The sequence below is a fragment of the Vigna radiata genome, chromosome 1, assembly GCF_000741045.1.
Source record: "Vigna radiata var. radiata cultivar VC1973A chromosome 1, Vradiata_ver6, whole genome shotgun sequence".
Taxonomy (NCBI): Eukaryota; Viridiplantae; Streptophyta; class Magnoliopsida; order Fabales; family Fabaceae; genus Vigna; species Vigna radiata.
Window position 1 is genome coordinate 8,939,887 of NC_028351.1, and position 21,414 is coordinate 8,961,300.

General features: G+C 35.4%; 3 protein-coding genes across 4 annotated transcripts; all 3 read left to right on the forward strand.

Annotated features, from left to right (window-relative positions):
• Positions 1 to 303: 303 nt before the first annotated feature.
• LOC106770883 (protein argonaute 1) lies at positions 304 to 7,125 on the forward strand. 2 transcript variants are annotated; one of them, XM_014656725.2, is made up of 22 exons: positions 304 to 478; positions 1,527 to 2,200; positions 2,286 to 2,497; positions 2,592 to 2,741; positions 2,833 to 2,966; positions 3,078 to 3,187; positions 3,369 to 3,475; positions 3,547 to 3,685; positions 3,764 to 3,880; positions 4,043 to 4,150; positions 4,244 to 4,315; positions 4,628 to 4,750; positions 4,830 to 4,989; positions 5,083 to 5,342; positions 5,426 to 5,568; positions 5,695 to 5,757; positions 5,846 to 5,909; positions 6,002 to 6,137; positions 6,232 to 6,305; positions 6,391 to 6,485; positions 6,569 to 6,600; positions 6,709 to 7,125. In XM_014656725.2, the coding sequence occupies exons 2-22, from the start codon at positions 1,535 to 1,537 to the stop codon at positions 6,924 to 6,926; spliced, it is 3,183 nt and encodes a 1,060-aa protein (XP_014512211.1). In that variant the 5' UTR covers positions 304 to 478; positions 1,527 to 1,534; the 3' UTR covers positions 6,927 to 7,125. The 2 variants fall into 2 exon arrangements, 1 of the variants encoding a protein (XP_014512211.1); XR_002668856.1 differs by lacking the exons at positions 6,232 to 6,305; positions 6,391 to 6,485; positions 6,569 to 6,600; positions 6,709 to 7,125 and having other exon boundaries at positions 5,426 to 5,593; positions 6,002 to 6,077.
• A 1,542-nt stretch (positions 7,126 to 8,667) lies between these two features.
• On the forward strand, positions 8,668 to 10,979 carry LOC106756857. Its single transcript, XM_014639463.1, has 4 exons — positions 8,668 to 8,829; positions 8,897 to 9,550; positions 9,733 to 10,268; positions 10,787 to 10,979. Exons 1-4 carry the CDS (start codon positions 8,668 to 8,670, stop codon positions 10,977 to 10,979), a joined length of 1,545 nt encoding a protein of 514 aa, XP_014494949.1.
• A 4,130-nt stretch (positions 10,980 to 15,109) lies between these two features.
• LOC106774050 (sucrose synthase 7) lies at positions 15,110 to 20,524 on the forward strand. The gene is made up of 15 exons (XM_014660865.2): positions 15,110 to 15,275; positions 15,518 to 15,650; positions 15,753 to 15,907; positions 15,997 to 16,189; positions 16,327 to 16,445; positions 16,695 to 16,911; positions 17,080 to 17,175; positions 17,291 to 17,464; positions 17,604 to 17,720; positions 17,812 to 17,978; positions 18,081 to 18,305; positions 18,393 to 18,959; positions 19,043 to 19,181; positions 19,417 to 19,613; positions 20,129 to 20,524. Exons 1-15 carry the CDS (start codon positions 15,163 to 15,165, stop codon positions 20,280 to 20,282), a joined length of 2,766 nt encoding a protein of 921 aa, XP_014516351.1. The 5' UTR covers positions 15,110 to 15,162; the 3' UTR covers positions 20,283 to 20,524.
• Positions 20,525 to 21,414: the final 890 nt, after the last annotated feature.

Sequence of the window (21,414 nt, forward strand, 5' to 3'; positions counted from 1 at the left end):
ACATTGTAGTTGGATTTGAAAAGAGAAATTTAAAATCACAAAATCAAAAAATAAAAACTTATTTTATGTGAAAACCTAATCACATGAAATATTTCAAAAAGAGTATTTTATAAAATTTGAATTTTTTAAAAAAGTAAATTATAATTAAAAAAAAGAAGAATAAAGAAAGAAAGAAAGTGCTTAGAGGAGAAGTAGGAAGAAGAACTTAGAGGAGAAGGAGAAAAAAGAGAAAAGAATAGGAGAGTGTAGGGACGGAGTGGTCATTTTCAAAGACCTACCCCATCTTTATAACATGTCCAATTCCAACTTCTCATGTGTTTTCCTCTTTCCTTCAAACCAAGGCACCTTAGTCACTCATTTTTCTCTCTCTATTCTGCTTAGTCAGAGAAAACCACTCTTTCTCTCCACTCTCCCACCTTCTCACCCTTTCCGTTGCTCAAACCGTTTCTGCTATATATTTTTCTCTTTTTTTCGTAAGGTAAAGAATCGCTCTGCACTTCCTTTCTTCTCTTTTTCTAGGTTTTTTTTTCTTATATTCGGTCTTTCTTTGCCTAGATCTACTATCTCTGCCTTCTGCGGTGTTTCTTGATGTAAGCAAGATTCACTCTGATCTGTCTTTTCTTTTGATTTCTCTGGTTTTTTCCTTTTCTGTTCTTTTTGTGCTTTTGTTAGTTAGGTTTTCGGCGAGTTTCAGATCGTATCTTTTTTGTTTTTTTTTATACGGATTTTTTTTTGGTTTGTGATTTAGGTTTGGCGGATTTGGCAACATTTTTGTGTCGGCTTTGCATTTTGTTGCAATGTCTGTGTGTTTTTTTATCGAAGTTTTAGAAGTTTCTGTTATTTGTTCGTTTTTAGTAGGTTAATTTTTTTAGCGTTACGTGAGAATAGAAGAGTAGGTTGTGACCGTGTGTCTGTGATTGACTATGTTGGGGTGAATATAATCACTCCGAGCTTTGCTTGTTTGCCTTTATTCTTTCTGTACTGTAGGAAGTATATTTACTCGCTCACTATTTTCTTAGGGTTTCTGACCGCCGATGATATTTTTGTAGTCTGTGGGCTTTGTTCATGTTGTTTTAGTTGAGTGTGTTTTCGTCTTGAGTTGAGCCCGTGGAGTGTTGTCATTTAAATTTAAATTGGTAAGTTGTTGCTGTCGAGGTTTTAAAATTTTGTTGCTCGTCTCACAATCGCGGTTGAAGTTGAAATTGCGGGACGTAGTTTTAATTTTCGTGTGTATCACATGCCCTTTATCCTGGATTTGTCATGCTAATTTGCAAGTTCTGTAAGTTTAGTATGTAAGTTTAGTAAGTGCGTGCTCGGTGTTGAACATTGTCTTGATTTAACATTTTGTTTGTTTGACTGTGTCGTTTCACCTTCTCAAGTACTTGTCCTCCAATTGGTTGCATTTTGCGATTTTGTTGCTGCCATTTGGTTATTTTACTTCTTGATCTATTGGCATTGCCAAATGGTGATAGTAGGTTTGCCTGTTGTTGGATTGTTAATCACGAACATGTGTTCCATGTGTGTAGTTTCCGTTATGGGTAGAAAGAAAAGAACTGAAGGAGGACCTAGTGGGGGTGAAAGCTCTGAGCCTCAACGCCCTGCTGAAAGAAGTGCACCGCCCCAACAACAGGCTGCTGGCCCTGGTGGGACTGGACCCCAAGGAGGAGGTAGAGCCTGGGGTCCCCAAGGAGGGCGAGGAGGTTATGGTGGAGGCCGTGGTCGTGGGATGCCTCAGCAACAATATGGCATCCCCCAACAGCAATATGGCGCCCCAGCTGATTATCAAGGTAGGGGACGAGGAGGATCTTCTCAGCAAGGAGGCCGTGGGGGATATGGTGGTGGCCGCAGTGGTGGTGTTGGCGGCGGTGGCCGAGGAATAGGTCCTTCATATGGTGGCTCTTCTAGGCCACCAGTACCCGAGCTGCACCAAGCAACCTCAGTTCAATCATACCAAACTGGGGTGAGTCCTCAGCCTACATCATCTGAGGCGAGTTCTTCCCTGCCGCCTGAACCGGTGGATTTGGAGCCATCGGTGGGGCAGATGGTGATTGCTGAAGCTACTCCTACCCCTCCTCCTCAAAGTAAATCATCCATGAGGTTTCCCCTCCGACCTGGGAAGGGTAGCTATGGCATAAAATGCATTGTTAAGGCTAATCACTTCTTTGCGGAGTTACCTAACAAAGATCTTCATCAATATGACGTAAGTTCCCTTTTCAGCGATTGTAGGTGGAAAATTCTTATTCTGTTGTTTTAATAAACTATTTGTTTTCTGTCTTGTTGCACAGGTAACCATTACTCCAGAAGTGACGTCTAGAGGCGTGAACCGTGCTGTTATGGAGCAATTGGTCAGGCTTTATCGGGAATCTCACTTGGGCAAGAGGCTTCCTGCCTATGATGGACGCAAAAGCCTCTATACTGCTGGGCCCTTGCCATTTATATCAAAGGAGTTTAGAATTACTCTTATTGATGATGATGAAGGAGCAGCAGGAGGACAGAGGTTTACTTGTGTTTATTGCTTGTGGTTGTTTCTTAGTTTTTGATTTCATCTTTTTCTTTTCTTATGTATTTTCTTTTATTTATATTTTATATAGGAGGGACCGAGAGTTCAAGGTGGTGATTAAGTTGGCTGCACGGGCAGACCTTCACCATTTAGGGCTGTTTTTACAAGGAAGGCAGACTGATGCGCCACAAGAGGCTTTGCAGGTCCTTGACATTGTACTGCGTGAACTCCCTACTACAAGGTTCCTGATACAATTCTTTTTTAGTGCTATTTATTACAATTTTCTTCAGTGTGTTGCAACGCATTTGCTAACTGGATTTTTGATGTTGTAGGTATTGTCCTGTAGGAAGATCATTTTATTCACCCGATCTTGGAAGAAGACAGCCTTTAGGTGAGGGATTGGAGAGCTGGCGTGGTTTCTACCAAAGTATTCGTCCAACTCAGATGGGGTTGTCACTGAATATTGGTAAGTAACACCAAAATTTGGATCCCTCTTTCTTTAATCCTTTATTCATTTTTATTAAGCCCGTTATATCAAATAATTTTTTTAATCTAAATAGTTCCTTTGGATATGCAGATATGTCCTCCACTGCTTTTATTGAGCCACTGCCAGTTATAGATTTTGTCACCCAATTGCTGAATAGAGATGTTTCTGCTCGACCTCTGTCTGATGCTGATCGAGTGAAGGTTAGATCTTGTAGTGTCCTTTTTGATGTTGCCATCTATGATGAAGATTTTTTTTGGTTTGATTAAACTACCTAACATTTGTTTAACACGATAGTAATGCACCACAGCCATACAGAAATAAAGAGAGAATTCGCTCTAATAAAAACAAATACTCACCCTCTTCTTATGTATGACATGACAGATCAAGAAAGCTCTCCGAGGGATCAAAGTTGAAGTAACACACAGAGGAAATATGAGAAGAAAATACCGAATTTCTGGCCTGACTTCTCAGGCAACAAGAGAGTTGACGTGAGTATGTGTGGCAATTTTTATTTTATGGAATGAGTTTTTATATTGATTTGGTTTTGGATCGGATTTAGGTTCCCTGTAGATGAAAGAGGAACTATGAAATCTGTTGTGGAGTACTTCTATGAGACATATGGGTTTGTCATTCAGCATACTCAGTGGCCTTGTCTGCAAGTTGGGAATACACAAAGGCCAAACTATTTGCCAATGGAGGTAAGCTCCCTTGTTTTGTTAGTTTTTTGCTATTTTTGTTGTACTAGCCTGCTTTAGCTAATAGCTTCTCTGGAGTAGGTATGCAAGATTGTGGAAGGGCAGAGATATTCTAAGAGGTTGAATGAGAGACAGATCACTGCTCTTCTGAAAGTTACATGCCAGCGTCCCGTTGAGAGGGAGCGTGATATCATGCAGGTAGTTGATATTTTCGGATTATATTGTTTATTTTTTCTAAAATTAGTGAGATGTTATGTTTGTATTCTTTCCATGTGACAATTTCTGTTTAGACTAAAAAGTTTATAATTCGTTCTTTGTTAGTTATTTATTTCCCAGTGTAACCTTCTCTACATCATGCAGACTGTATATCACAATGCATACCATGAAGATCCTTATGCCCAAGAGTTTGGAATCAAAATTAGCGAGAAGCTTGCTCAAGTTGAAGCACGCATCCTACCTGCACCCTGGGTACATTTTTTTAATATCAAGATCAACTTATTAACTTTTAGAAACTCAGGTATTGTTTTCCTAATTAATAACCATTGAATTTGTTTTCTTCAGCTCAAATATCATGATACAGGTAGAGAGAAGGATTGTCTTCCTCAAGTTGGGCAGTGGAATATGATGAACAAGGTACTTGTTTGGTGCCTTTTAGTGTGGTGGTTATGTACAGTATACAATGATAATATAAAATGTGTGGTTTTTCTTTCTTGAACGGTTTGAAGGTGTGAGCTGTATTGGGTTGGTTTTTAAGTTTTCGTTAGAGTTTGTAAGTTTGAGTAAGGTTCTATTTGGATGTATCATGTTGGAATACATGCATGGTGACGAGGTGTTTGTCTTTGGAATGACTTTACGAGGGATAGAAAATGTCTGGCTTATGGTTTGCAATCTGATTATTTGTTGACTATTATTTGATGAATAATAACAAATTTCTATTTCTTTCAGAAAATGGTTAATGGGGGTACTGTTAACCATTGGTTCTGCATCAATTTTTCAAGGAGTGTTCAGGATAGTGTTGCCCGTGGCTTTTGCTATGAACTTGCTCAGATGTGCTATATATCTGGCATGGTTTGTATATATTCCTTTTAATCAAATTGTTTTGAATGCAGTGTTTTGATTATATGACTCATTTGTTTCATGTGACTAGGCATTTAATCCGGAGCCAGTTGTCCCACCAGTCAGTGCTCGCCCTGATCAGGTGGAGAAAGTTCTAAAAACCCGTTATCATGATGCAAAGAATAAGCTTCAGGGAAGGGAGCTTGATTTGCTCATTGTTATTTTACCTGACAATAATGGATCTCTTTATGGTTGGTGCATGACCATGATCTTTTTTAGTTTTTTCTTCTGTTGTGCCAATCAGACTTGTGAAAATATCTTAATATGTATCATTTTTTGTGTAGGTGATCTCAAACGTATATGTGAGACAGATCTTGGACTAGTTTCACAATGTTGTTTGACTAAGCACGTCTTTAAAATGAGCAAGCAGTATCTCGCAAATGTGGCATTGAAAATTAATGTTAAAGTGGGAGGGAGAAACACTGTACTTGTTGATGCACTTTCACGGCGCATCCCCTTGGTTGGAGACAGACCCACTATTATTTTTGGAGCTGATGTGACTCATCCACATCCTGGAGAGGATTCAAGTCCATCAATTGCAGCTGTATGAATTTTTGATCAAACAACTCAAGTTATAAGCTATTTTTCTTTGGCTATTTAAATTGTAATGAGGTGTTAAAACTGTAGGTTGTGGCTTCCCAAGATTATCCGGAAATTACAAAGTATGCTGGTTTAGTCTGCGCCCAAGCTCATAGACAGGAACTCATTCAGGACCTTTTCAAACAATGGCAAGATCCAGTCAGAGGAACAGTGACTGGTGGAATGATCAAGTACTCTCCTACCCTTCTCTCATATGTGAGCTGATTAATGCACATTGGGGGTCGCTAGCTTTTTTGATAGTTTATAAATATTAATCTTGATTTTCTAGATTTTCATTTTCGCTTGTGTTTTGGCAGAGAACTTCTTATATCTTTTAGGAGGGCTACGGGACAGAAGCCACAACGCATTATATTTTACAGGTAGTCTTGTGTTCTCAAATTGTTTGTTGTGATCAGCATATCAGTATTTCTTTCAACATAATGATGATTCTCAAATATTATTTGTCAGGGATGGTGTCAGTGAAGGTCAATTTTACCAAGTTCTACTGTTTGAACTTGATGCTATTCGAAAGGTGAGAATGATTTTATGTTTTGTTCAGCATCAATGTGAAAATTTAATGTTTTTAATGCTAATATGTTCATCTGTCTTTTGTTCCAATCCCAGGCATGTGCATCCCTTGAACCCAACTATCAACCTCCTGTTACATTTGTTGTGGTTCAAAAGCGTCATCACACGAGGCTCTTTGCTAGCAACCATCATGACAAGAGTTCTGTTGACAGGAGTGGCAACATATTGCCTGGTATATTTCTTTTCACTATTTGATGGCATGCTTTTTAAAGGAACTTGTTTAGCTATGTTGTTAAATAATTATACTGCCTCAAAAAATATTGCAGGCACAGTTGTCGATTCCAAAATCTGTCATCCAACAGAATTTGACTTTTATCTTTGTAGCCATGCTGGAATACAGGTGTGATTTGCTACACTTTGTGCTCAAAAACATTTAATTATATGTTAAACTGCATCCTCATTGTTGTAAACCATGTGTTACACAGGGTACCAGCCGTCCTGCTCACTATCACGTGTTGTGGGATGAAAACAATTTTACTGCAGATGCTTTGCAAACTCTTACTAACAACCTTTGCTACACGTAAGTTAATTTGCGTTGCTTTTCAGCTTTCACTGTTCCAATTTATAGACAGGATACTGAATTTGATATTTTTGTTTTGTTAGATATGCTAGATGCACACGATCTGTTTCAATTGGTGAGTTTCCCCCTCTTTGTCTTGTTCAATGGACTCTTATTTATACGATTCTGTATAGTATAATTATGTATGTGGTTAACTGATTGTTTTTTGTTTTGATCATTACAGTGCCTCCTGCATATTATGCCCACTTGGCTGCTTTCCGTGCAAGATTTTACATGGAACCAGAGACGTCCGATAGTGGGTCCATGACGAGTGGTGCAGTTGCTGGCCGTGGAATGGGTGGCGGTATTGGTCGAAGCACCCGAGCACCTGGAGCTAATGCTGCTGTGAGACCACTACCTGCTCTGAAGGAGAATGTGAAGAGGGTTATGTTTTATTGTTAAGATATTTTGTTGACAAAAACCTTGCTTTGTCGAGTGGTTATTCGTAAGTGTGTGCTGTCATTTGGTAGGGACCAAGTTAATGTGGTGTTGTGAATAAATTGTTTTTAGATTGTATGATTTTGGCAAATCCTCGGAACTCCTTTGTAGAGTGATCAGGATCCTAATTTGATGCAGACTATGTTGTGGTCAGTTTTTGTTATTGCTCTTGAGAAGTTTCATTTCTTAGTTTTATTATGGAAAAATATTTAAATTATTTATATACTTTCTATATAAAATGTACTTTAATAAATATTTATGATAATTGAATCATTTAAAAAAAAATTATAAATAAATTTATTAATAATTAATAATTTTATATGTCATGTGAATAAATAATCAAATATTTTATATCAACACATAAAAATAATAAAATTTATCAATTTAAAATAAATTAGGGTTAAATATGTTTTTTGTCCTCCAACTATTGGCTTTTTTGGGTTTCGTTCATCTTTTAAAATATGGTACAATTTAGTCCTCAATCTTTTTGAAACTTTGATTTTAGTCTTTTAAAACTAATAGAGTTAAAAATATGTTGATGTGTCTAATGTTTCTGTTCACATATGTTAATTGTTGTGCTTTGTATCTCTTGACACTTGTGGTTGCTTGACATGTGTTAAGTGATCCGGGGATGAAATTGATATTGGTACTTAAAATAAGTTAGGGTTCGTGTTGGTGTTGTTGTGCTTTGTTTTCATTTGGTTCGTGGTTCATCTTCGTGTGCATTATTGGGGTTCATGTGTTCGTTCTTTGCGTTTGGTTCGTGAAAGAAAGGGATTTCTTTGTGGTTCGTTGAGATGGTTCATTGAAGAAGAAAGACGATTCTCTGTGGTTCGTTGAGCAAGGTAATTTTTTAGTTTTAGTTTAATTTGTTTTCTCTATGATTGTTGAAGATGAAAAATAATTGTGTGTGTAATGTGCATTGTGTTGTGCATTATCAGCCAAATGTGGGAAGTTTTCATTTGACCATGTAGGAAAAATGGTTTTTGACGTGTGTTTCTATCATATGGGGAAGTTCATGAACAAGAAGGGTATAGAATATGTGGGAGGAGAGATACATGTTATTAGGGGAATCGATCCCGACATGTGGTCATACTTTGAAGCGGTGAGATTTGTTAGAGAATTCAAATATGATGGAGAATTCAAGCTTTGGTGGAAGGGTTCGAAAGAAAAGGCAATGAACAACCTCAAACCACTGACAGATGATAGAAAAACCATTTTGTTGTCTAACTATGCAGAGGCAAATAAGGAGGAAGTTGAAATTTATGTTCAACATGGGCAACCCAGTCAGACAGAGAAAATAAGAGCAGAGGAGATGGAGGAACAAGTTGTTATGGATGAAAAAAATATTGGTGGGGTGGAGGGAAATGTTAAAGTAGAAGACTTGGTACTAGATGACGAAGAGGAAGAGGGGAATGTTGAAGGAGAAATGGTGGAAGAGCAAGATGATGACGAAGAGGAAAAGGGGAATGTTGATGGAGAAATGGTGGAAGAGCAAGATGAAGAGAAAGATGAAGAGCAAGGTGAAGAGCAAGGTGAAGAGCAAGGTGAAGAGGGCAATGTTCTTGAGGGTGAAGGGATGGAAAATGTTGATGACAGTGAAGAGGAGAGAATGACAAATGATGATGATGGGTTTGGGATGGACAATGTGATGGTGGAGGAAGAGAGAAGAAATATTAATCCAGTTTTGCATAGGTGAAAGAAAATGAAAAAGAAAAAGAAAAGTGTTAGGAGGAGATTTGAAGATAGTGAGGCGGCATTTGTCATTAACGAAGAGGTTGGACAACATGAGATAAATGAAGATTATGATACAGAGGACTTGTCCTCAAATGTAGATAGTGATGGAGAACAAAAGGCACTTTCCAAGGTATAAAACAGAAGATATGACTAGGGGATTCAATTTTAGATTGTGAATGGAGTTTAAGTCTTTGAAGGATTTTAAGAGTGCCCTACAGGAGCATAGCGTTTTGAATGGAAAAGAAGTGAAGTTTGTCAAGAATGATTTGAAGAGAGTAAGGGCAGTTTGTAAAAAAGGGTGTGGTTTTCTTATTATGACTAGCAAGGTAGGAAGTAGTCAAACCTTTAGAGTCAAAACTCTAGTTGGGCAAAATTGTGGAAGGACTTTTGGTAACAAAAGTGCAAGTGTAGAATGGATTGCACAGGTTTTGGTTGACAGATTTGTGAATGTTGCAGGGATGACAGTCATTCAAATCATAGATGAAATAAAAAAATCATATAGTGTTGGAATAACTTATTGGAAGGCTGGAAGAGCTAAGAAAATTGCAATGGATTGTTTAGTGGGTGATGGAGAACGACAATATGCTCGTTTGTATGACTATGTGGCTGAGTTATTAAGAGTCAAGGCTGGGACCTTCAAGATTAAGGTCAATCAACCCCAACCCACCTTGCCACCAAGGTTTGGGTCATTTTACATGTGTTTGGAGGGCTGTAAGGAAGGGTTTTTAGGTAGTTGCAGGCCATTCATTGAGGTAGATGGTTGTCACTTGAAGACAAGTTATGGAGGTCAGTTGTTAGTTGCAGTAGGAAGAGACCCTAATGACCAGTATTTCCCACTAACTTTTGCAGTGGTAGAAACAGAATGCAAAGGCACATGGATGTGGTTTTTGACATAGCTGCTTGATGATATTGGAGGCATAGATTGTCAAAGGTGGATCTTTTTTTCTGATCAGCAAAAGGTAGATTAAAATTTTTAGTGTGTTTAGAATTTTATTTTGATTATGTAATACTTATTGTTGAATTATGCATGCAGGGATTAATGTCAGTTTTTGATGATATCTTGAATGGAGTGGAACACAGGTTGTGTTTATGCCATTTATACAACAATTTCAAGAAAAAATTTGGGAGAGGCCTAGTCATTAGAGACCTCATGATGGGGGCTGCGAAGGCAACATACCATAAGAAATGGGAGAAAAAAATGGGTGAGTTAAAAAATCTGAATGTTGATGCCTTTAATTGGTTAATGGGTATACCAACTAAAAGTTGGTGTAAGCATGCTTTTAGTGCTTATTCTAGGTGTGATGTGTTGATCAATAACTTGTCAGAGTCATTTAATAGTACTATTTTATTGGCTAGGGACAAACCTATAATTACAATGATGGAATGGATTGGATCATACTTAATGAGTAGGTTTGCAAGCCTTAGAGAAAAAGTTGACTCATATCATGGTGATGTTATGCCTAAACAGAGGAAAAGATTGGATAGGGAGGTTGAAAAGAGTGGTAATTGGCATCCTGTTTGGGCAGGGGGTTCACAATTTGAAGTAACTCATGGCTTTACCATGGACAAGTTTGTTATTGATTTAAATAATCACACATGTACTTGTTACTTGTGGGATTTGGTAGGAATACCATGTAGACATGTTGCTGCCATTCATTACAAATCAGAAAACCCAGAAAATTATGTTCATCCTTACTATAAAAAAAATGCCTATAGAACTTGTTATGCACCAATTATAAGTCCTATCAATGGACAACAACTTTGGCCTACCTTTGACTCTCCACAACTACTGCCTTCCATTTACAAAACACCTCCTGGGAGGCCAAAAAAATTAAGAAGATAAGAAGCTGATGAATATGTCACCCATGGAAAATTGTGAAAGACCAATACTGCTATAAGATGTAGCAGTTGCAATGCATATGGACACAATGTAAGGACATGTAAAAAGAGCCACAAAAGCAAGGTAAATCTTCTTGGTTATGTTATTTACAAGTTAATTTATTTACATCTAGATAAATATCTAACTATCTTACTACTTTCGTAGAACAAAAGGGGTGTTTCTGCATCAACACCTGGATCTGCTGCAGGAAGGGGAACATGTGTAGGCAGGGGGCATCATCGTCAACATCACAAGCTGGAAGGGGATCGACCAGAGATGCAGAGGCTGGGGCTGCATCAACATCAGGAGTTGGAGGATCTGCAACTATGCGTGAAGGGGGAACAAGAACATCCTCAAGACTGGCTGGACAAATTCTAGGGTCTCAAGCAAGTTGTAATTGAGTAGAGGAAACTATGTGTATTTAAAGATGTAATTTTAGACAAGTTGTAGTGGAGAAAGTATTTATTTAAAGTAGTGGTTATACTTCTTATTTAAAGTAGACTGGCTGGACCACTTTTTTGTCTTGTAGTTTCACATGCTTATTCAATTGCATATGCAGTAGTGACTGTAACCCTTTAAAGTATGCTGGGACCACTATTTGTACGAATTGTTTATTAATCAATGTGGACCACTTTTGCAGTTGTTGATTATTGAACCACTATGCTTTCTTACATTTTAGATTGGTGTATTATATTTAATTCCACTGGCCTTTATTTTCAAACAACATATTTACCATTCGGTGCAGTCACTAATTTTTAAATAACCATTCGATGCTATAAAATTGTTAGATCCAGTGCATTTATTTCCTACCTGACACTTATCACAACCCCATTGTTTAGGTGCTGCTAGAACCTATATAGTAGAACCAATATAGTTGAACCAATTCTACATAAACACTAACTATTTGTAACTGGTTTAGCTGGTGTAAGATAAAGTCTTCTGCCATGGCTTGATTTAGCAACTGATATGGTGAAATTTTGATTTACATACTTTTAGCCTCTGGTGGCTGCTAGAACAAGTCATGCTTGGTAAAATAAAGTTACTCCCATCATAATTTTGAGTGTCGAAATTGATTTCTGCAAAATTGACATTCCAAACCACCACTTTTGGTGTTAAATAGCAACTCATACACTGAAATCTTGATCTAGAAGCTTGTAGCCTCTGCTGACAGTTTTAACATGTCAAAATTGGTAAAACAAAGTTGCTCAAATCATCACATTAAGTGTCCAAACTGGTTTCTACAAAATTCACATTCCAAACCACCACTTTTGGTGTTAAATAGCAACTCATACACTGAAATTTTGATATGGAAGCTTGTAGCCTCTGCTGGCAGTTTTAACATGTCAAAATAGGTAAAACAAAGTTGCTCAAATAATCACATTAAGTGTCCAAACTGGTTTCTGCAAAATTCACATTCCAAACCACCAAAATATTGAACACTTTTTCTGATAAGTTGCAGAATTTTGTGACTTTTGCTTGTTGTGTTTATTGCATCAGATTACATCTTAAATTGGTAGTAAAAGCTTGGTTTATTTGATTACAAACAAGTGCACAAATCAAATTTAACCAAAACACTCTGCATTGTAAAAAGCAACTGAACCAGTGCCAATTTTACAAATTCTGGTGCAGACTTCTCAGGCTTTCTCTAAGGCATTTTGTCAAACACTTTTGCCTACTTTAAAATTGGTTTCGAATTGGCATAAGCTGCAACTTATACTTGTTTCTTGGTTTTTAAATCCACTATAGANTCTTTCTTAAGATCTTTTCAGTGCCACCTTTCTTTGGAAACCTTTTAATTGATTGATTTCATTTGGTTCAAAATCTGCACACAAACTGTTTGACAAAAGGATGACAAAAGGAGCAAGCTGCTAATATGATCAATATATAACTCAAATGCACATAACACAACCATATCAGGCCACAATTTAACTAAACTTGCACATTTTATTCGATTTCAAATTTCATAGTACATCCACAACACAACATTACCTATCTAATTACAATTTATCTTCAACACAAACAAAATACAAAACATAGCTGTTAATGGCCATGACAATACAAAAAACACCAACATCATTTTGAAATTTTTTCTCTCTTGCTCTAATTTCTTCTTCAACTTGTCTGTCTTCTTCCTTAGATCCAACACAACGTTTTCAATACACATTTCAACCTCTTCACTCTTCCTTTGTACACTTCTTTGAATTTCAATATCTTCTTCATCAACCCATTCAAAGAAGTTACAACTTGAATTACTCTGCAAAAATAAAATTACAAATCACGAATACAATCTTCAACACAATAACTAAAGCATTTATTTTCACTTACTACCCAATTTCTACATCTATAAAATAATCTTCCTTTGTTCTTCAATGTAGTTGCCTTCAACAACAACAATCTTTCTCAACAACCACAGTTTTTTGAAGCTAAGTGAGAGGATCCACATGTTTGGGACATTCCAGAACCTATGCTCCTTGGTGTACAACCTCCTCTATCACCTTTCATTTCCCTTCAAAAGTGATTAAGAAAGAAACTCAAGTTCGAAAACAAAACCCTTCAACAAAACCCTAGATCCCCAAATCCATCCATTTATTCACACGAAAACAAAGAAAAAAAATGAACTTACATGCGCAACTACACCAATGCCCGAGAAGGTGATATCCAAGCTTCAACCTTTTTTTCACCTCGTCTTTGCTCAAACCCTTCAGACAACACTTTGCAATGAACCTAATCAAGCACACTTTACCAATTTGGATTAACTTTTCATTTAAAATGTAAGAACACGTGTCAAGAGATACAAAGCACAACAATTAACACATGTGGACAAAGACATTAGACACATCAGCAGATTTTTAACTCCGTTAGTTTTGGAGGACTAAAACCAAAGTTTCAAAAAGACTGAAGACTAAATTATACCATATTTTGAAAGAGGGACGAAACCAAAAAATGACCAATAGTTGGGGGACGAAAAACATATTTAATCCAATAAATTAATATCCAAGAAAAGATAGAAAAAAAGTACAAACATATAGATCTAAAAGCGATGTGAACATTTATATTAAAACATTTAATATTAAAATAAGTTATGAGTTTCACAATTTCTAAACAATTATCATTTATAAAATTCAGTTTTCTATTTTATATAATATATATATATATATATATATATATATATATATATATAAAAGTTCATATTTATGCATTGTTAGTGTACTTCCTTTACGATGTTAAATGCAATCAATAAATGGTTAGCAAAAATTTATAAATAAAAAATCGTTGTAAGGTATTCAGATTTTAGCAAAATAAACTTGATTATTGTAAATAATACTTAATAAAAGAGAAAAAATTGGATATCATATGAAATAATTAATTAAAAAGTTAGTAAAGTAAATTAAAAAAGTATAATATTAATTTTATCTTTGTTTCTCTGTTTATTTATTAGTATGACATAATGAGCACAAAGATAAATTAAATATCATACACAATGATGATAACCTAATACTTTTCACTAATTTAAATAATTGGTACTTTGATAACATGGAATAAGTAACCAACTTATGTATCCATTAACTATTTAAGTTACTACATAGGGTTTATAATTAAAACAACTCTCACAACTCTGACATTTAATACAGTAAATAATTAATTCTTTTAGTAAAAATATTATGTCACTCTTAAACTTTCATAGTTATCTGTATAAATTTTAATTTTGTGAATAAAAAAAAAACTTTTCTTCTTAATAAAGAGATAGACCGACAACTCCTTTTTCTTAAACGCCACCTATTTCCCGAACTTTTTTAAAGAGAATATTAAATTAAGATATTTAATTAAAGTATAAATAAAATATATTTAATAAAAATAGTTATAGGAAAATGTAAACTTATCATAAAACTAAGAGACAAGGAAAATCGAAAAATAGAAGAATACGTGTTAGGAATGTTATTAAGAAGTGAGTTTTAAGTTTCATTCTATTTTTTACAAAATCGATTTATAAAGAGAAGGTTTACATTCTATTTTTTATATATATATATATATATATATATATATATATATTATAATTTTATTTTATTTTTAGTTCACGTAGAACTTGGAATAACAATGAAGACTGTCATGAATGTTTTTAACACATTCATTTAAATACATTATTTTTTAATTATACCACTTTCACCTACTTAATCTTCAAAAATAAGTATAATTTGTAGCATAAATAAACAATGCTAGTGTGATTTATTATCTATAACTACTAAGTGCATGGGTTTAAATCTAGTTTGCATGATTAGGAAGCAATATTAGTCAGAAAAGTGATGAAGAACAACGTGTGAGGTTGACATGGAATAAAGAAAAGAACAAGAGTGTTACCTCAGAGAACAAAATTTCATGTTCTTAAACATTCTTTGCCTCAACTTTTAAATATGACTGAACGGAGCAATCTATATTTTGCTTTGTCCCTCATGCTCAATATTTCACATATTCTTTCCTTGCTTCTACTCTTTCTTTCTCATTATTCAATATAAATACCATACCCTCCAAAACACCATGCACAAAACTACCCTTTCTTAATCATCCACTGCTTCTCATTCTCCTCAAATGGCTTCTTTTAATACCTCATCCTTGTCCTTGAAGAGATCAGATTCAATCACAGATAGCATGCCAGATGCCTTGAAGCAAAGCAGGTTTCATATGAAGAGATGCTTTGCCAGGTACTGTATATCAATTATACTTACTCTTTTTTTCTTATCAGAATTCAAATTTTACCTCAGTAACTGGTATGATAAGGATGCATTAAAAGTCAGCATAAATTTCTGAAGTGAATTCTGATTGGAAAGTGTATCAAAAGTTCCTTTGCATTAGTTTTATCCTATGTCAATAAGCTATACTCAAAAGGGTTTCAGATTTCTTGTGTTCTACAATTTGTGTAACATGGGAGGGAAATGTGAAACAGGTTTGTTGCAAGTGGGAAGAGGTTAATGAAACAATATCATGTGATGGATGATGTGGAGAAATCAGTTGAAGACAAAGCTGAGAGGAAAAAACTTTTAGATGGCATGTTGGGTTACATCTTCAGTTGCACTCAGGTACAGTTGTTTCATTTCATAACTAACACTCAAAACATGGGAGAGGTTTAAGTTGAAGAGGAGGATAATATAGCTTATGGAACAAATTGGAATTGTGTTCAGGAAGCTGCTGTTGTTCCACCGTATGTTGCTTTTGCAGTTAGGCCTAATCCTGGCTTCTGGGAATATGTTAAAGTGAATGCTGATGATTTGCAAGTGGAAGGTATTGATGCAGTGGAATACTTGAAGTACAAGGAACTTATATTTGATGAGAAATGGTAAGTTATGCTCTCTGAAGCTCATTTACATTGCCCTTTTGGCTTGTGCCAATGATTAGTGCAAATGCTGAACATACTTGAATGTGCAGGGCTAATGATGAAAACGCTTTGGAGTTAGATTTTGGAGCTATTGATTTCACCACCCCTCGCATGGTTCTTTCTTCTTCTATAGGGAGTGGACTGAACTTTACCACCAAGATCTTGACATCAAGGTTGAGTGAAGGCTCCCAAAGCATAAATCCTTTGCTGGAATACTTGTTGAGCCTTAACTATCAAGGAGAGGTAAATAAAGGCATGAGTGAATCAAATCAAACATTGAAATATATACACATGAAAAGGCAATGAAAACATGATTTTGTAATAGTGGAAAATGCAGAGTTTAACAACAGTGACTGCATATCTCTTTTATCAATGTGCAGAATCTTATGATCAATGACACTTTGAATACCATGCCAAAGCTTCAGCAAGCGCTGAAGGTGGCTGAAGCCTATGTATCTGCACTACACAAAGATACACCATACCACAAATTTGAAGACAGGTCAACATCTAACTCTTTTTTCTTTATTCCTCAATTTTGGTATCAGTGAATAAGTAGTATACATAAGAAGATTGGAAAAAAGGTTAAGAAAGTTCAATCCGATGTTCTTAAGATGCCAATTAGTTTCATTTGAAAATTCTATTGAAAGATAATAATGAATTAACATTATTTGTTGTTTTCTTTATTTTATCTTTCCTGAGATTAAGTAAAATAGCTTCCTGCTGTCTCATTCTCTATTACTGTCTGCAGATTCAAGGAATGGGGATTTGATAAAGGTTGGGGCAACACTGCAGGAAGGGTTAAAGAGACAATGAAATTACTTTCTGAGGTACTAGAATCTGCAGATCCGGTGAAATTGGAATCACTTTTCAGCAGGCTTCCAAACATGTTCAACATAGTTATCCTCTCCATTCATGGATACTTTGGCCAAGCAGATGTCCTTGGATTGCCAGACACAGGAGGCCAGGTGTGAATTCCTCCTCTTCAATGTTGAAACTAGGAAACATTACTCAAAACAATGTTCCTGAATATTTGAATTAAATGCATCAATTATGACCATTTTTTCTTCTTGTGTAACACTACATTTTAATGCATAACTTTGATGATCTTGAGGCTGTTCTTTTTCTTCTAACAGGTGGTATACATTCTTGATCAAGTGAGGGCCTTAGAGGAGGAGCTACTCCATAAGATTGAGCTGCAAGGCCTTGATGTGAAGCCTCAGATTCTAGTGGTAGGCCACCGAGTTCTAACTAATATTGAAAACGCCAAAGCCATCACGTACATTATTCTCTTTTGCTTTTGCTTCCTATATCTTCAAAGGCTCTGAACTTTTGTTCCATGCACAGGTAACTCGTCTTATACCAGATGCCAAAGGAACCACATGCAACCAAGAACTGGAACCTGTCACACACACTAAGCACTCCAACATTCTCAGGGTCCCTTTCTATACAGAAAAGGGAATGCTTCGTCAATGGGTCTCCCGTTTTGATATCTACCCTTATTTAGAAAGATTTTCTCAGGCATGTAAACAATCATGTCCTCCATTTCCCATATATCAGAGAACGGAGAAGAATAAAGGAATGTAACATGAAACATGTTACATTCTTGTGCATATGCTTGTTGTTTTTCTGTTTATTCATATGTCTTTATCATCAACAGGATGCTACTGCCAAGATTCTCGACCTCATGGAAGACAAGCCTGACCTCATCATTGGAAATTACACAGACGGAAACTTGGTGTCATCCTTAATGGCCTCGAAACTTGGAGTGACTCAGGTTCGTTCATTCATTCATTCTCCTTTAGCTTTTGCACAATCTTTCCTTATCATCACTTTGAACTAAAACTTATATCCAATAACAAATGAAGGCAACCATTGCTCATGCTTTGGAGATGACCAAATATGAGGACTCAGATGCCAAATGGAAGGTGCTTGATGATAAGTACCACTTCTCATGTCAGTTCTCAGCTGACATAATCGCAATGAATTCAGCTGATTTCATTATAACTAGCACATACCAAGAGATAGCTGGAAGGTACACCTCCTTTTCCTTTGACTGACACCTTCTTTTAAGCTAAGTATTCACCCTGTGGTCAAAATTAGCATGAGTTAACATTTCACTACTTTGTTTCATCAGCAAGCAGAAGCCAGGACAATATGAAACACACACTGCATTCACCATGCCTGGACTTTGTCGAGCAGTCTCCGGCATCAATGTGTTTGATCCAAAGTTCAACATTGCTGCACCTGGAGCTGATCAATCTGTCTACTTCCCTTCCACAGAGAAGGACCAGCGGTTGACTTCATTTCATCCAGCTATTCAAGAACTACTTTACAGTAAGGATGACAGTGAAGAACACATGTGAGTTTCATTCATTCCACTTTGGCCTCATCATTTTGTTGTGATTCAAATGTGTCCTGATTCAAACTAAAATATGATTTGACTCAGAGGATTTTTGGAAGACATGAAGAAGCCAATCATATTCTCCATGGCCAGGCTTGACAAAGTGAAGAACCTTAGTGGCCTAGTTGAGTGGTATGCAAGAAACAAGAGGCTCAGAAGCTTGGTGAACCTTGTGGTTGTTGGAGGATTCTTCGATCCTGCCAAATCCAAAGACAGAGAAGAAACTGAGGAAATCAAGAAGATTCATCTGTTAATGAAGGAGTACAATCTCAAGGGGCAATTCAGATGGATTGCAGCTCAGACTGACCGCTACCGCAATGGTGAGTTGTACCGGTGCATTGCAGATACAAAAGGAGCTTTTGTACAACCAGCATTGTATGAGGCTTTTGGTCTAACAGTCATTGAGGCAATGAACTGTGGATTACCAACTTTTGCAACAAATCAAGGTGGACCTGCAGAAATTATTGTTGATGGGGTCTCAGGTTTTCACATTAGTCCTTATAATGGAGAGGAGTCAAGTGATAAGATTGCTGACTTCTTTGAAAGGTGCAACACTGATTCTGAGCACTGGAACAAAATGTCAAAAGCTGGTCTTCAGCGCATCAATGAATGGTAATTCTTAACCAACAAAAAATTTGCTTTTTACAACATTCATGGTTGGATTTGTTAACGTAAGTCTTGTGTTTTCCTTACAGCTATACATGGAAGATATATGCAAACAAGGTCTTGAACATGGGATCAATTTATGGCTTTTGGAGAAGGTTGAACAAGGAGCAAAAGTTGGCAAAGGAAAGATACATCCACATGTTCTATAATCTTCAATTCAGGAACTTGGTACGTTTGCTGTAGGATATTTCTTTCTGTCACAAATTCAAGATCAATACTTCATACTTTCTGATTTCTATAGTACAAAATAAAGCAGTCAAAAGTTCCAGATAATATGAACATAACTTTTTACAACACACTTCATTATTATTTTAACACAGCCTGAGGTTTTTGACTGGTTGTACATGTACTTCAAATTCAATAGTTACTGAAATACCATGGAAAACTTTTTATTGTATTGCAGGCAAAAAAGGTACCTATTCCTAGTGAGACACCCCAATATTCTACACAAATGCCAAAGTCTTCTGCTCCATCTCCAGCCAGAAGACCAGCAGCAAAATCCAGGCCTCAAAGAGTTGATGGACATGGCATAGTTGGAGCTCCTCTAAGCCTATTAACAGCAGCAGTTCCACCAAAAGTTAAACATCAGCCAACTACACAGTAAGTCATTTAATGCATGATGTAACCAGACCTCAAGTGTCAAACTGATGGGTTTTTTCTATATTTGCCCACCTTTATTACGTTGTTGTTGTTGTCATAATGGTCCAAGCTGGTTACAGAATCTAACCTAGGATTATGATATCATTAATGGCTCTTTTTCAAAGAGTTATTAAGAAATTAGATGTAAGAGTTACACTCATATCAACACAAACTAAAATTTGAACTACAACTCTAGATGAATGTTTTATTTTAATCCAGTTTCGAACACAAATCAAACAAAGAAACAGGCAACATGAATGAATGTCGAGTTTCTTAGATCTCTGCAGTATTAATGCAAATGTTTTTCACATTGTCATTCACAAAAAAATTCGTTTCTGGTATGACTCTTAAGATATATATCATAAAAATGAACATGTTCATCAGATTAGTCTGTCTGTGAATGAATAACAGAAGAGTATTATGAATGAGAAAGAAATTTATCTAACACCCTTAAGAACTTTCTATTTGCATTGCAGTGGTGAAGGTGTGAGAGAAGGAACAACTATTTCAGAACAAAATGGTGGTGCTGTCTATGGATTACGTTGGATGATCTGCCTAGTTGCTTTTGCATACGTTATTCATTACCTCTTAAACAATTTGGACTATTTCTTGTTCAAAAGGGAGCAATGATGGAATCAAGGAATCACATTCAAATGTTGATTATGTGATTTTAGTTTTAACTCATTTCTATGTTTTTACTTTTAACCTTTCTATTTCATTCTTGTTGTAAATAATATATGTGCCAAATAAAGAGTAATTTCAACTATGTTGAAATTAGTGGCACTTGAAAGCTAAAACTTTGCAAATTCTATTTTACATCTTTTCTCTTGTTCAAAGAAAAGAGATTATCAGATTCCCTTAAAGATAAAAAAAAAATTCATTATTATTCTTAAAAAATACACTTGGTCATGATCAACTGAATATAATATTCTTGTGTTGTGTGGGTTTATTTAAATATAAAAAATTATGTAATTTAAATATCAAAAAGTATTATATTGATATTCTGTTAGTGTATACTGTTAGTGACTCAATGATTTTGATAATGTTTTTATTTTAGAAGACTTATTTTAAAACAAAAATGTTTTTCTTAAATTATAAAAAAATTTAAATAGTTCCATTCTTTATTCTAATAAACTTTACATTTCTAGAAATTTAAATTTTCTTTTTAAAGCTTTGGTGTTGATTGTCTATCACTTTAAGATCATATATCATGTTTAGGAGCTAATAAAGAGGAAATCAAGAGAGACGAATTAAATTTTGATCTAACTAAGCTTTTAGTTTCCTTAAAATTGATTATATTTTTGTTTCTCCTTTTTCTGAGTTTATTAAATGAGTTTTACTCTATTTATCTAAATCAATTAAAAAAATAAAGATTTTCTATTGATCATAACAAGTAGATTTGTTAATTTTATAGATCGAAGTTTTGGATATTTCCTTTGACAAGTTGGAAAGTTGTTTATTAGTAGTTCTTAGCTTAAACGATAAATATCTTCAATCAAGTTTGAATAAAACAATTATTATTATTTTTCTAAACTTCTAAAATAAGTTGATTAAAACTTTCTCCTTATATGTCTTAAAAGAATAAGTTATTTTTCGAAGACATTGAATAATTTATATACAAATCATAGAGCAAACATGTTATACCAAAGTAGAAAAATTAACTTTTCAATATATATATTTTTAATCTCCTATATATATATATATATATATATATATATATATTTATTTTTTTTTTTTTGAAATAAGAATAGTTAAAATTTAT